This window comes from Meleagris gallopavo, chromosome 5 (assembly GCF_905368555.1).
Source record: "Meleagris gallopavo chromosome 5, MGAL_WU_HG_1.1, whole genome shotgun sequence".
Lineage (NCBI taxonomy): Eukaryota > Metazoa > Chordata > Aves > Galliformes > Phasianidae > Meleagris > Meleagris gallopavo.
The window spans coordinates 23,210,131-23,225,142 of record NC_139408.1 but is presented as its reverse complement, the minus strand read 5'-3'; the positions used below and the strand labels follow the sequence as shown (position 1 = coordinate 23,225,142).

General features: G+C 59.3%; 2 protein-coding genes across 6 annotated transcripts; one reads left to right on the top strand and one right to left on the bottom strand.

Moving 5' to 3' along the window:
* Positions 1-710: 710 nt before the first annotated feature.
* Positions 711-2,796, top strand: MDK (midkine). Of its 2 annotated transcripts, none has more exons than XM_085226111.1 (5): positions 711-866; positions 1,798-1,881; positions 1,957-2,118; positions 2,192-2,353; positions 2,458-2,796. In XM_085226111.1, exons 2-5 carry the CDS (start codon positions 1,803-1,805, stop codon positions 2,481-2,483), a joined length of 429 nt encoding a protein of 142 aa, XP_085082237.1. In that variant the 5' UTR covers positions 711-866; positions 1,798-1,802; the 3' UTR covers positions 2,484-2,796. The 2 variants fall into 2 exon arrangements, with proteins under 2 accessions (XP_085082237.1, XP_085082236.1); XM_085226110.1 differs by lacking the exon at positions 711-866 and adding an exon at positions 1,584-1,675.
* A 438-nt stretch (positions 2,797-3,234) lies between these two features.
* CHRM4 (cholinergic receptor muscarinic 4) lies at positions 3,235-10,399 on the bottom strand. Of its 4 annotated transcripts, none has more exons than XM_085224730.1 (3): positions 10,307-10,399; positions 5,819-5,860; positions 3,235-5,705 (listed from the first exon to the last, which is right to left on the bottom strand). In XM_085224730.1, exon 3 carries the CDS (start codon positions 5,698-5,700, stop codon positions 4,228-4,230), a length of 1,473 nt encoding a protein of 490 aa, XP_085080856.1. In that variant the 5' UTR covers positions 5,701-5,705; positions 5,819-5,860; positions 10,307-10,399; the 3' UTR covers positions 3,235-4,227. The 4 variants fall into 4 exon arrangements, with proteins under 4 accessions (XP_085080856.1, XP_085080854.1, XP_085080855.1 ...); XM_085224728.1 differs by lacking the exon at positions 10,307-10,399 and adding an exon at positions 9,842-10,030; XM_085224729.1 differs by lacking the exons at positions 5,819-5,860; positions 10,307-10,399 and adding an exon at positions 9,842-10,031.
* Positions 10,400-15,012: the final 4,613 nt, after the last annotated feature.

Sequence of the window (15,012 nt, the reverse complement as noted above, 5' to 3'; positions counted from 1 at the left end):
AGCACCGCTCCTGCAGAGCCTCCTTCACAGAGGGCAGGTAGCCAACCCACACGCTGTGCGATTGCAGTGTTTGTCCCACTTGCTCTCCCTCTTTTCCCTCCTTCCTTCAGTGTGGGACCCCTTCCTGCAAACACAGCCCCGTGCTCCTGGTTGGGCTCGCAGGAACCACTTCCCGCTCCGCACAGCCCCGTTCCACCCGGGGCTCTGCGCTAGGGCGCTCCTCACCCCCAGCCCCGGCTGACTGCAGTTTGTGATTCCTTGCGCCGAAGCAGCTCCCACAAGCCCGCAGCCCACTCCCAGCGGCCTTCCTTCTCGGGAAGGGGGACAAAAGGGCTCTGCTGCCCACCTCAGCCTCTTCTTCCGGCCGCCGAGGCCGGGGGCTTGGAGGAGAGCTTCGCGTTAGCCCTGCTTGCCAGTGGGGAGAGGTGTTGGTGAACCCGTCCATGAGGGCAGAGGGCGAAGGAGGCACCGACGGGGCCGCGCCTGCGATCCGCAGAGCCCCGGGGCTCAGCGCCGAAGGATTCTCGGAGCCCCGGACCGCTCTGCAGTGCTCGCACGCGGGTGCAGAGGGACACAAGGTTGCCCTCGCAGGGGCTCGAGCCCCCGACAGCCGAGCCGAGACGCCCGGCCCCTCCCCGCTGAGCAGCTCCCCCAGCCCCCGGGGCCGCCCCTCGGCCCGCCGCCCGCCTTTGTGGCTGGCCGTGCTGCCGGGGGGCAGAGGAGGGGCTTGCACGGGGAGTTTGGGCTCCGACCACCTCGGGCTGCCGGCGGGGCCCGACGTCAGGGGCCGCTGTGCTGCGCTGCGCTGTGCGGGGCTCCGCACGCGGCCGCCACACAAAAGGCAACGGCGCCGCTCCGCGCCGCAGGTGAGTGGGGGGGTGGGAGCACATGGAGCTCCGTAGGCGCACCCCCCCGCCCCGCCGAGGGAAGGGGCTCGGGGGGCGCCGGGGTTCCCGCGGGGCAGGGTGGAGGCCACCCCCTCTTAGCCCCACGGGGGAGCGGGGCGCACCCTGAGGATGGGGAGGGGATGCGGGAACGCTTCTGGGAGCGGGGGGCTGCGCCGTGCGGGGCGCGCGGCGAGGGGCGGAGGAGGGATGGGTGCGGAAAGGCGCCCCGCAGCCCCGGCCCTCGGAGAGACGGAGGGGCCCCGGAGCCCCCAGCGCTCTCGGCCAGGCCCAGGGGTGCCGGGGGGGCGGGAGCGGGGCGCGGTGCCCGGGAAGGGCCGGGGCTCCTCTTTTAAGGCATCACCTGGCGCGTCCCTCGGCTGTGATGCGGGGTCAATCCGCGCGGGGCAGCGGATTGGGGACGGGGCCGGGATGGGGCGAGGGGGCTACGGGCGATGGAAGGCTGCGTTCCGTGCGCCGGGAGCGCCGTGGGACAGGCGCGGTGTCCCCGAGCCGGGCCGGGCCGGGCCGGGCAGGACGGCTTCCAGCAAAGGGGGCAGCGCTCAGCACTCAGAGCTGGGTGCACGCGCATGCACATGTATGAGCGCTCACGCGTGCACACGCACTCACCCGCCCGGCAAACGCACGGAGATGCGCTGGGAGTCGCGGTGCCGGCAGTGGGCGCCGCTCTCCCGTTAAAGCGCTCCTAGAGCTCCCACGCTGCGAGTATCCGTCTGCGCGAACTCCGCTGGCTCCGCTCCCGGCCCCTCGCGGCAGGGGGTTCGCTTTCCGTGGGTTTCTTCCCCCCTCCGCCCCCGGATTCCGCGGAGGCCGGGCCGAGGCACCGTGGCAGCCCCTGCGCTCCTGGGGCCGAGGCGATGCGCGGTGCCCATCCCTCCCTTCCCCGCTCCAGGCAGGATGCAGCCCCGGGCCCTCCTCCTCCTCCTGGCACTGCTGCTGCTGGCGGCCACCGCAGAGGCTGTCAAAGCCAAGAAAGGTGAGCGGGAGTCCGGGTGGGCGCGGGGAGGTGTGGGTGTGCCGCCCCGTCTCCCAGCTGCCGCCTCCCTTACAGAGAAGGCAAAGAAGGAGGGCTCCGAGTGCCAGGACTGGCGCTGGGGGCCCTGCGTGCCCAACAGCAAGGACTGCGGCCTGGGCTACCGCGAGGGCACCTGTGGCGATGAGAGCAGGAAGCTCAAGTGCAAGATCCCCTGCAACTGGAAGAAGAAGTTTGGAGGTGCGAAGGTGGCTGTGGGGGGACTGGGGCTGCAGTGGGGCCACATGTTCCTAATGCCTCTCCCTTCCTGCAGCTGACTGCAAGTACAAGTTTGAGAGCTGGGGAGGGTGCAGTGCACAGACGGGTGTGAAAACACGCTCGGGCATCCTGAAGAAAGCACTGTACAATGCCCAGTGCGAGGAGGTGGTCTATGTGAGCAAGCCCTGTGCCGCCAAGATGAAGGCCAAGGCTAAAGGTGAGTCCTCACCTCCCCCAGGCAGCGCTCAGGTCCAAAGCTGGGCAGAGAGCTGCTGGTGATCGCAGTAATGCTAACACATCTTCCATGATCATTGGGTGCAGCTAAGAAGGGCAAGGGAAAGGACTAGAGCGGGGTGGATGACGTCCTCATCAGTCCCGGACACATGTGCCTCTCCCACCACAACGAGCCACACTCCAGCCTTCTTCCTCTCCTTCTCCTCCTCTTCCTCCTCCTCTCCTCACCTCCGCTGCCACTGAGATGCCTTGTTTAATTGCTAGTTTTGTTGAGAGCAGGCCAACTGGCCCTGGGAAGCTGCTGCCACTGCCCTGGGGGCTGCTGCAGCCACACTGACCATTGCTTTGAGTGGTGCCGACTGGATGCTCTCACCTCTTTTGGGAAAAGGGTTTGGGTTTCTTTTCCAATAAAAATCTTTTTAAAAAAACATCAATGAGTCAGATCCTGCCTGCCATCCCTGTGTAGCGCTGCAGGGCTGGGACCCCAGGAGAGGAAGGCGATCTGGCCCTGCACCTTCACATCCGTCTCTGCTCAGAGTGATGCTGTGGGGAGGCGGTGCTGGCTTGGGGTTCGTGGCACCACCAGGGAGTCTACCAATCCGCTGGGACCAGAGGGAACAGAACAGTTACTGTGTACCTGGGGACAGCAGCCTGGGTGCCACCCACATCAGCCCCACAGCAGCACCTCATCTCAGCAGCACTTCAGGCTGCTGCCCTCTTCCTGTTCCCACCCCTGTCTTGCGGTGGGTGACAAAGGCACACACAGGAATGTTCCCCAGGACCATCTGCATCTGCACTCACTGTCCCTATCAGGGCCCATGGGATGCTGAGGACAACACCACATGGAATCCTTGACCTGTGGCCTTTGGTTTCTGGTCCGAGGTCTTTATTTGCTGGGGGTCAGCTGTAGCTGTAACACTTCTCCGAAACCCAAAACCAACCCGCCAGGCAATGTGGGTAACGCTATGTCAGGATCCTAAAGGCAGCGGCAGTGAGGGGGGCAGGGCAGCCCTTGTCCAGGTCGCACGGCATTGCCCTGGCATGGAGTGAGACAGACAAACAGACATGGCAGTGTCCCCACATTTCAGCAGAGCCCCAGCCTTGGCAGAAGTGAGGCAACAGCACGATGGGGCAGGAGGGGCTGGTGGGACCCCACATGCTGAGGACTCTGCGACAGCAGCGGTTGTGGGGATATGTCCATTTACAAAGCTCAGCAGTCATCCTGTGTCCTCCCTGGGGTCACCATGGCAGGACAGGTGTCCCACACTGTCCCCACAGGTCCCTAGGCCAGGAGGTGACATTGAGACAAGGAGGGAGCTCACCACTGCTGCTTGGGCACAGCCCCAACCTCCTTATGAGTGGACAGTCCGAGGACCTTCTGCGTGCACACCCAAGCCATCCAGGTCCAAAGTGGCTGGCAAAAGTTGGCCCCCCCGTTTCTTTTCATCTTGGGTAGTAAATATAGTCTACAGGGATATTGAAAGCACCCAGTGTTAGGCTGTTTGTGTGCAAACAAGCTCTGACAAACCGGGAGACGGAGAAGAGGCAGTCAGTCTGATGAGGAGTACTGATACCTGTCGGCCAATACATCCACGACAGGGAGCTGGGAGGGCTCCTGGTTAGCACATCTGGCCTCAGCTCGCCTTCCTCCCAGCCCTTCAGTGAGTCCATGGGCTCAGGGTGGCTGGAGGTGCTGCAGCTCAGAGGTGCCGTGGACTTTTGTCAGCATTCAAGGGCATCACCTGCCAGCACTTTGCAGTCTGCGCTTCTGTGAGAGGGAGCAGAGGACCCCTCCAGGTGAAGGAGACGAAGGGGAGGACTGCCGTAACGTTGCTAAAGTGATCCCTGAGCACCAGCTTACCTGGCCGTGCCAATGTTCCTGTACTGGCACATGAGGAGGTGCTTAAAGGTTTTCTTGAACGTGGCATTGCAGAGGGCATAGCAGGCTGGGTTGATGGTGCTGTTGACGTAGCAGAGCCAGTAGCCGATGGACCACACGGTTTCAGGAACGCAGGTCTCACAGAAGGTGTTAATGAGGACCATCACGTTGTAAGGAGTCCATGTGAGTATGAAGGCTAGCAGAATGGCAAATATGGTGCGGGTGACCTTCTTCTCCCGGGCTGCCATCTGGCGTTTCTTCCGCACTTGGCTCCTGGCGATGCTGGCAAACTTCCTGGCGACATTGGCAGGGCGGCTGTTGGACAGGGAGTTGTGGTCAGAGGCTCCTGCCTTAGCTGGGACGATCTCGATGGCGGTGACACATTCGGTCCCAGTCTGCTTGGTGACGATTTTGATCTTGGACCACTTGGAAGTCGGGTTCACCCGAGGATGGGCTGGGCTCTGTCCTTGTCCCGCTGGCAAGATTTCCGTTGTGGGCTTGTCTTTGGTGGTCTGGGTCATGCTGACTGTGCTGGACTCATTGGAGGTCTCCTTCTCCTCCTGCTGGCCAGTGGCCTCTGTCTGTGCTGAGGGCTGGTCATCCACCTTCCCATTCCTCACCTCCTCCTTCACCTCCACAGCCCTCTTGGGGGAGTTATTGTTGTTCTGTTTGACTGGGGGAGCCTTGAAGAAGCTGAGGGACTTGCCTTTCCTCTCTTTCCTACTTTCGGGCTTGTGTCTCCTCACCCTGCTCCTGCTGGCCAGTGAGATGTGGATGTACAGCACCGTCATGATGACCACGGGCAGGTAGAAAGCAGCGATGGCCGTGCCGAAGGTCACCGCCGGGTTGGAAAGGAACTGGATGTAGCATTCCCTCTCGTGGACCGTCCTCTTGCCCACAATGAACTGCCAGAACAAGATGGCAGGGGCCCAGAGAATGAAGGACAATATCCACGCGGCTGCGATCATGAGCCCCGCCATCTTGGTGGTCCTCCTGGCCGGGTACGTCAGGGGCTTAGTGACACAGAAGTACCGGTCAAAGCTGATGATGAGTAAGTTCATGACTGAGGCGTTGCTCACCACGTAGTCCAGGGCCAGCCACAGGTCACAAACCACGGCCCCCAGTGGCCAGTAGCCTTTGATGATGTAGACCGTGTAGAGGTTCATGGAGAAGACCCCGATGATGAGGTCGGCGCAGGCTAGGCTGAAGAGGAAGTAGTTGTTGACAGTCTGCAGTTGGCGGTTCACCTTGATGGACAGCATCACCAGGATGTTCCCCACCACGGTGACGAGGCTGAGCGAGCCGGTGACCGTGGCGATGAAAACCAGCTCCACCGTCTTGTAGTTGGTGGGGGGCTGGATGGCCACCTCGGAGTGATTGCTGAGGGTGATGTTGTCATAAGTCAGGTTGGCCATCTTCGCCTGCCAGGGCTGTGCGGAGAGGTTGTGCATGGGGTCTGCAAGGAGAATGAAGACAGAAAGGAAGAACATCACATGTGATGGTCCGCGTGTCTGGCCAGCGTGGCTGTGAGCCCTGGGAAAAGGCCGTGCCATGGCTCTTAGTGCTCACCTGTGTCTCTGGCAGCAAACAGCTCCTTCTGGAAGAGGAAATCTAGGACAGGGAAAACAGCACATTTTGTTACAGCTTCAGCCCAAAGACATCCATGTGAATCCCACAGCATCTTACTGGGCACTGGTTTGGCCTATCTTCCAGCTGGGCTGAGGCCCAGGGCACAGCCAGGCTTCAGTTTCAGGGTAATTGGCCTCAGATGGGTTCACAGCCCAGCCCTGGCAGGTGTGGGAGATAATGGGCAGACAGACTGCCTTCATGGAAACCTAGATGTCTGTAGCTGACCCCCGCGGTGATGAGTGAGAGGAGAGTGGTCTTAAAAATAATCAGTGGACCAAAATTGCAATGAGAGAGCATTTCCCAGAAGGGGAAAGAAATGGAAGTGCTGGCTGGGCAGGGCAGGGAAGCTGATCTTCCTCTCCTTACAGCTCCAGCCTCTAAGTCTGCTTCGAAAAAAAAAAAAAAAAGAACCACAAAACTGTCTTTCTTTTCTACTAAGATAAGATTGCTGTGTTAGGTTTTTTGTTTGCTTTGTTTCCACTTAAGTTTATAGACCAGCATCCCCCTCTAAGTGCATTTAATGGCATGGCAGAGGCTTATACTCTCAGTTGCCCAAAGTAAGATGGAAGTGCAGCTCACCCCCCTGCACAGCTCACGAGGAGGGAACAGGAGGGGCTCGATCCAAACGTCCGTGGATGCCACCCAGAGGTCAGGCTGCAAACTTCTGGGTTGAAAAAGGAAAGACTGGATCCTCGGGATGGATTACCGTAACCGGCGATTTGAAAGCAGCAGTTGGCTCTTTTCAGCCATGCCCGGCCCGTCGGCCGGAGCCTGGGGGACATCTCACGGCGATTCCGATGCTGATGCCCACACAGCCCCAGACACCAGCCGGATCTCGGCCCTGCGCGCTGCCCTTTGCCCGCAGCACTCAGCCCCAGGTCCGCCCTCACCATCCCACTGCAGCAACCTCCGCTGCCGGCCCTGGCCCTCCTCGGGACTCCCAGCACCCCTCCTTCCCGCAGCGCTCGGGATGCGTGGGGCTTTCGGCAGAGCCTGGGACAGAGCTACACTGCTGCTGCTTACTGCATGAACGCCACCTGCCTTAGTGGGATGCTCTCGGTCTTTCATAGCCCTGAGCTGGAGCTCTGACAGCAGCCAGGTGCAGATGCTGTGGGCAGAGGGGAGAGAAGCAGGAGAGGAAAGAGGGAGAGGCTGAGAGGACCACAGCAACAGGTGTCTGCCCACAGCAGCTGCTCCCTCCTTGTGTCTGGGATCAAACACCTGTGGGAGGGACAGGGACTGGGGGGAGAGAGCAGTTAGAACAGCTTGGGACTGAAACCAAGGCAGTTGTGGGGGAGCAGGGATTGCAGCTGCCCTGCTTGCTGCTTTCAGCCCTGCCTGGACAGACTCCACAAGGCACTTGTCCCATCCCTTTCATCCCATCCTGCTCCATCCCATCCCATCCTGTCCCAGCAGCCCCGCTCCCAGCCAAGGAGGCACGGGGAAGCTCAGGGTCCAGGCGCCGAGCTGCCACTCGGGATCCGCCCTGTGACCTGGACATCATGTTTGCACAAAGTGATGTTTTCCGCCCTTGGCGTTGCACAACTGAAACCTCAGAGTTTCCCACAGCCCAGTCAGCCCAGCGCTTCTGGACCCAGACCAAGGCAGTGTTAACCCTTAGTGCTACAGGAACAGTCAGCTCCTGCCCTGTGTATCTCCGTGATTTCCATACCCGACCTCATGCTTTGACCCCTCTCTCCTCCAGTTGCATGTAGCTTGGTGCCCTGAGGTGCCACCACTGCCATGCCCGGCTGGCAGTCAGGCAGTGACAATGCCTGCTGCTGTTGTGCCCTTTGAGTAGCCACAAAATGCATTAAGGCCATCACGGCAGCAGAAGGGTCGCCTTTCTGGGTCTCCAGCGTTTGGTTTCTAGGCACTGCCCACTCTGCCTGCAGCACTCAGCAGCACTGGGGCAGCCTGCCCACTGTGCAGGGCTCTGCCTTTAAAGGCCAGGCTGCTGCTTTCCCTCCTGTCGGCTGACCGATGGAGCTCCTCTGCCGGGCTCTTGAGGCTGAGCAAACAGCTGCCACGGCTCCTGCATTCCCCCGGCCCCTCTGCGTCACGGCAGCAGCACAGGGCCAAGGCAGCTCTGCTTGGAATGCCAACTCCAGGCAGGCTTCAGTGAGCCCACAAATGCCGGTGTGAAGGAGCTCCAGCGGTGCTCGGGCGCTGAGTGTCCCCATCTCTTGGGGCTGGCGCTGGTGCCGGCACAGGCTGAGGAGTGGGGATGGAGGTGGGAGGGGATGCAAACAGGAATGGCTCGGTGCAAAATCCTTCTGTATCACTGCCCCAGAGCACACCTTGTGGCTTCCAAAGCTGCCCTTTAACTGTGCAGCTCAAGAGCCAGTGTGGATGGATGCTGAAATGCAAGCAAACCTTCATTGGGTTGATGGAGAACAAGAGGAGCACATCCCCACGGCCAACAGAGGATAGACAATGCCCTTTAATGGGCATTTTGGGGCATCAAGGGACAGCGGGGCTGTTTGAGCTCTGAACCTCCTGCCATGTTTGTGTGTTCATGGGCAGGCGAGCCATGTTGGTGCCGAAGGCGGCACCTGCTGCAAACAGCTCCCATTTCCCTCTGCTGCCACTCCCCCCCATCCTTCAGCCCTGCAGTGCCCACTTGCCCTTGGCATTGCTGGCAGTGTCTCAGCATGTCGAGGGACAGCAGCTCGAGGGCTGAGGCCTGCTGGGCGCTGCTTGGCGCTGCTGCTCCTCCTCAGCTCGTTATTTCTATTATCCGACTTTGATTGTGTTTTCCTGGGGAGATGTTTGTCATTTTCATTAGAAACAACAAACAAACAAACAAAAAAAAGAATAAAGCAAAAAAACCACAACCACGACAAAAACTGATATCAATAGGATCCTCATGGGGACAGTTTAAAGAGAAAAACCACGTTCCTTCTGCAAACTCAGAGTAATTGGATGATGGCATTAATTAATCATTTCAGTTCATTTCTCTTCTATGAAAAAACACAGACCGACCTGCCGCCACGGGCACGGCGTGTGGCTGAGGACAACATGCTGACGGTGTCCCTCCTGTGTGCCCCTGCCCAGCGGATGCAGGGCACAACGTGGGGCCGTGCGGCTGTTCCTTGGGCTGCCCATGAGGGTGACACAGCCGCAGCCCTGGGCTGCGTGCAGCAACACAGCTGGGGAACGGCAGGTGCCCAAGCGCCGGGCGCTGGAAGTAGCAATGCTCAGAGCATCCCACCGCTGCTCGGGATCCCAGTAAGAGCCCAGAGGTGCGGCTGCTGCTCTGCAGCTGGGGAAGCAACACTCCAACCACGGTGTTGGCAAGTAGCTGATCAAAATCACAGAAACAGTGAAGTCAGAGGGCTTCAGACCGAGGAAGGACAGAACCTGGCGTTGCACTGATTTGAGAATACGCCAAGGGCCGTCCCTCGGTTTGAACCAATGTCATTATTTTGGGAACGAGGTGTGTGCGGCTGCCCGACCCATCGGCCGCGGGCAGCTGTATGCGATGCGCGGCCCGGGGGAAGCGCTGCCCTTCGCAGCACGGGGCTCTGCGCAGCGCCGCGCGTCCCGGGTAGGGAGGGACAAACTAGCGAAAGAGAGGGCATGTCGTCCCAAAACCAGGGGGAAGCAAAGGCAAAAACGCACGTAGCGTCCTGCCTGGGAGACAAACCTCCGTCCAAGAGGAGGTACTGGGGAAGCGAACGCTCCCGGAGCCGCGGGACGAAGCACGGTGGGCACAGACCGCGGAGCGGCGGCGCCCGGACGGATCCGCCGCCGGGTGCAGCCCTGCACCGCTCCACTTCCCCTGGGGCCGGGAAGCGACGGCGGTTCCCGCTGCGGAGGGCCCCTCCGGGGGCACCTAGGAAAGTTGGAGGAGAGCCCCCCCCGACTCCCGAGCGCTCCCCCACCCTGCACCGCGCGCCCCATCATCTCTCCGGATCCCAACGGAGAGACCCTCGGTACCCCCGGCCCCGCGGCACTCACCGGGCAGCCCCCAGGGCGCGCCGTCGCCCGCGGCCGAGCGGTTCTCAGCGGCCATGGTGCAGCGCCGAGAGCTCCGCCGCGCCGTCGGGGGCTCCGGCACGCATGGCCCCGGCCGGCACCCGGCTCCCGGCGGCGCCGTGCGGCGGAGGGCGGGGAGGGGCGGGGGGAGGGGGAGGACCCGGCTCTGCCGGCCCGGCCCGGTCCCCCCCTCCCAACATCTCCTCCCCGCCCCCTCCCTCTCCCGCCCCCAGATGTGTCGCCCCCAGATGTTTGTCCCCCCCGCCACAAACGCCGAGGGAAAGCTTTGGGGACGGGGGTGGGGAGCACAACGTCACGGTGCAGCGGCCAATCTCCGCGCCGCCGCTCCCCCCCCCAAAAAAATCCCCTCGTGAGCCCCCTCCTTTCCCCAGATGTGCTCTCCCCCCCCCCGGCAGATGTGCCGTCCGCCCCCCCAGCGCCCCTCACCGCGGCGGGCAGTCCTGCAGCACCGCGGACAGCGGCGGCAGCGGGCACCGAGCACCGAGCGTGGCACCGCGGGTGGGGAGGGCGCGCTGGCAGCGCCCGAAGGCAGCGCCGGGCAGCTTACGGCCACGGGGGAGCTGCGAGAAAGTGCCTTCGAGGCCGCGGCCCAAAGCCCTGACCTCGGGCACACCCCACCCTTTCCTCTTCCTTCTTCCCTCCCGAAGAAAATCAACGTCAGGGAAACCGCTGCGCTCCGGGGTGCACCCATTTGGCTGAGTGCTCCCCAGCCGATGGGGCTGCGCTGGCACTGGGCTGCTTGATGGGCTCCAGCTGTCACGGGTAGGCATTCAAGGCCTCTCTCGTCCCGCACAGCTCCCCCAGCACTTCATGGAAACCTCCCCCCAGCACACCCCTGCCCCCAGTAGCCACCGCCGAACCCAGCGCTCCCATCTACACGCTCTAATATTCATCAATATTCATTCAAGTACAGGCTTGGTCTAAAGAAAACGTGCCTGATGATGGGACTATTTACATTGCAAATCACTTCTAATAACCCACCAGTAGTCAGCTTGGTGATAAATGCTAATTCATCTATCAGCCAAAAAAATAAAAAATAAAATAAAAAATAATAAAAAAATAAAAAAACAATTCAGAACCCAAGAGAGGGAACAAGCAAGTGGAGAAGGGGCTAAGCCCTGTGCAGCAGCACTGAAGCATCAGTGTGGGGAGCAGTGCCAGTGCTCCTCCCCCCAGCAGGGACCCGAGGCCCTGAGGGCTCTCCCAAAGAGAGGAGAACTGCTGGGGGTATGACCAGGACCCCAAATCTGGGCAGAACCAAAGGAGGGCAATGACACCTCACCACTCAGCAGCATCTGCCTTCTGTGCTTTCAGAGATCACTGCTGCTATTTTAAGGTTGCACTCAATTTTGTCACATTTGCCATATACGCACGACTTGGAATATTTCAATATAATTGTTGTGTTGCAGTCCCCATTCTTGCAATGCTTATTTGCTTTCTGGGTAATGGAAGGGGTAAAGTGCTTTTGAATCACTTCTTTTATACCCATTATCAAGAGGAAAAAAAAGAAAAAGAAAAAAAAAAAAAAGAAAGAAAAAAGGGAAAAGAATCAAGTTGAAATGCAGGTGTGTGCTGTTCCCAAGCTAAGGAACCGGGTGCTCTGTTGGGCCCTTACCCAGTTACAAGCCATTCCCCTTTGCTCAGTGCACTATCTGGTGCTGCTGGGGCACACGGCACTCCAGGCAGCCCAGCACCACCATCATCCCAGGGCAGGATGGGCTGGGGAGGACCCCACATCCCTGCATGCTGCAGGGACCGTGCTGAGGCTTGGGGCACTGCCTGGGGCTCACGGCAGAGCTGGGGGTGAAGGAGGATCAGGGCTGCAGCAGGAGAGAGCTCTGCGCTCCACTGGCCAGGCTAATAACCTTGTATTAAATTATGAGCCTGGGCTTGTGGCTTGTTTGTTTTTATTTTTTTTATAAGCTGTCTGTTTAGATTTATCACCGCAATTCCTGATAGTGCCTTGTCGGGGATCATTACGATAATCGCAGTGCAGTGTCTGCGGGGAAGGGGAGGGGAGCAGGGTGACGGGTAGGAGCTGCCTGCAGCCTTTTGGGGCACAGGATCTGGTGAGGGGGAGGCACAGGGCAGGAGCCCTCATGAGGGGATGTCGGCAGGGTTAGGGCCCATGGAGTTCCACACAGAGGGAGGGGGGAGCCGGCCTCCCACCAGGAGGTCTCCATCATCTTCTTCTCCAACTCCATCTGAATGAAGATATTGCTGGAAGGAAGAGAAGCCCTGAGAGAGGATGCGCAGAGGAACCCAGAGGATGCAGTGCAGTTGGAAATTAGAAGGTTTCTGTTTTGGCATCAATCCTTCACCTCCCCTTAATTCCCAGTAATTACACCATTTATTTAGGTAAGGCTCTTGGAGCAGAGTGCAGCAGAAGAGAAAATAGCAGGAGGCTCTCCACCCTGGCATGCCATCCTCCCAGCCTGCTCCCTTACACACTTGGGTGTGCAAACATGCACGTGCAGCCTTTTTCCTCCTCCTCCCCTCAGCAGTTCTTGCTCTGCCCATGCCAGCAGTACTCCGAGACCTTCTTCCTCAGCAGGGAACAGTGTTGTGCCCTCCAGTGAGACTATGGACCCCCAACTCCCGGACCGGGGGAGAAGCAAGCAAGGAAGAGTGAGAGTGGCACCTGGAGGAGCAGCCCAAGTGTCCCATGCTGCAGTGGATGGCTGGGCCGGGTCCAAGCCCCAGCAAGCACCATCTCCAGCTCGTCCTGCTGCCGTCAGTGCATTAACTGCGTAGGAGGCAGCACTCCTAGGAAGAAAAACCCATTCAAGCTGATGAGCATAAGATAAGTAACAGTAAAGAGGGGGTGAGAAAAGAGCAGGAGGAAGGTGCTTGAGAGACTCACCTGGTAAGAGCCTAAACTGTGCTGTTCCCTGGCAGAGAGGAGTTATGGGAAGCAGGGGCATGGACATGCTGCTGCAAACGTGCCACAGCCCTTTCATTTCACTTGGTCACTGGAATCTGGCTGAGGTGTTCCCCGAGCTGGGTTTACAGAGGCAACAAGTAGCTGTGGATAGTGCTCATCCCTGCCACACCGTGCCTGCCACCCCGGCACCGTCTCAGGGCCACGACCTACATTCCATGTCCCCAGCACATGCTGTGCACTTGGCTGCATTGAGCCCACCAAGCACTGTGCAGGGCTAATTTCTGATGGTGCTGTCACGATGCATCACGTCAAATACCTCACAGGAGCATAAGCACATTATGCCGACGCAGCCACCTTTGTCAGCCAGAGCTGAAATCCCAACATGAGAATACCACCTTCTTCAGCACCTCTGCAGCAAATCCATGCCAGGGGCCTCTCAGGGCTCCTCGCAGTCCAGCACTGCCTGAGCCCCCAGCTCGTGTCCCCCTGCAGCCCAAATGCTGCTGCTCTGGAGCTGCACTTAGCGCCTGCAGCAAAGCAGCAGGCCCGGCCTCACTTCCTCCCTAAGTAATTGCTTTAATTAGCGTTGGGCTTGATGTAGGTGATTAGTTCTCAGGAACTTTTGCAGCAGGCAAACAGACCAGCACAACCCCTCATGGCCTTTGCATTTATGTGCCTCAGTGCCAGTCACACTGCCAGCTGCTGGTCCATCTCCATCAGCCCACATGAGCCCTCGCTGAGCCCATCCGGGGCTGAAGTGCTCAGAAATAACGAACTGCCCATTACAACTGCCATACCACATGGTGGCAGTGCCCAATCTGGAGGAGCAGCCAGAGCCCCCAGTGCTCTTGGGATGTCACTGCTTTGTGAATCTGGGAGAAAAGGGAAGGCGAGGGGCTCGGCAAGACGATGGAGCATGGCTGCAACCTTCAAAATGAGTGTTTCTCTGATTTCAGCACCTGAGAAGGCAGCAGGTCCTGGAGCTCTGAAGTCCATCCGTCTCTCCCAGCGGCAGCACCACGCAATCCTGCTGGCCCCATCATCCACAGCTCCCAGTCCAAGGCAGGAACAGATGAAAGGCTTCTGCTCAGGATGTGGCAGGGAAACAAATCCCTGCACGCTCTGGAGTGTGCCCAGCACACTGTGGCAGCAGGCAGAGGTCTCTGCTCCAGGGGCTGAGAGGAAGGGGTGCCATGACGGAGCTGGGGATGGCTGAGGGCAGCAGCTGTAAGGGAGAGGCCGTCCCCCACTGTGTGCCCAGCCCCGTGCAGGGCTGGCAGCAGTGTCACATTGTGTGCTGCACACCAAGATCCCAATTAGAGGCAGACGCCTCACATACTGAACTCTTTAATTAATTTGCCTTTTCCTGTCAGAGAACGGCTTCTCTGACAGACTGGGAGGGAACAGAGAGGGCTGCTGCTGCTCAGCAAACTGCACTTCTGCCTAGGCCAGAGAACAGCTGGCAGCAGCAGAAACCCACTTGTTTTCGAAAGGAGACCTGCTGGCCTCCATAGGCCTGTGGATGTGAAGAGCCATGATGAGTGTCTGCATGCCTTAACATGTGGGGAAAGGGACACCACCAGCTACTGCCACCAAAGGAGGGAAGGCTCCCTGCAGCCAGGCCGTGCCCATCTCCTCACCAGCTGCTGCGAAGGGCTGCCTGCTAAGCCTGGTGCTGGAGCACTCACGGGTTGCAGCAGGGCCCAAACAGAGAAATGGTGAGAAGGATTCACACAAAAGCCCCCTTCCAGCACAGCAACTCCAACCAGTATTTCTAGGGCCCCAGGCTTCTGGTTCCTTCTCTTTCTTTTCCTTGCTAACCTAAATAACACAGGAACTTCTGCTGTTCCCCTACTCTTCTTGCTCATTAGGGTGTTTAGAGAACACTGGCTCCCACAGAACCTGGCCAACCCATCATTAACCTCCTCTCACACCAAGAACTGGCTCTTATTTCGCCTCCCATTCCCACCTCAGTTTTCATCTCCAGGCGGACTTTACCCCTCACCCTGGAGGTGACTCACTTTCTTTAATAGCCTCTTGTGAGGGACTTCATCAAAACCCTTTTGAAAGCTAAATAAAATTCTCAGCACTGCATTTCTCCTTTCCCCAGGATTTTGTTAGCACATTAAAAGACTCCTGACAAGCTAAGGCTGAGAAAAGCTTTTGGTTTTTAAGATTATTTCCTGCTCCTAAGCAGCAAAGCTCTCATTTTGCCTCCTAAATTGGGCCAGCAAACACGCGTAGCTCC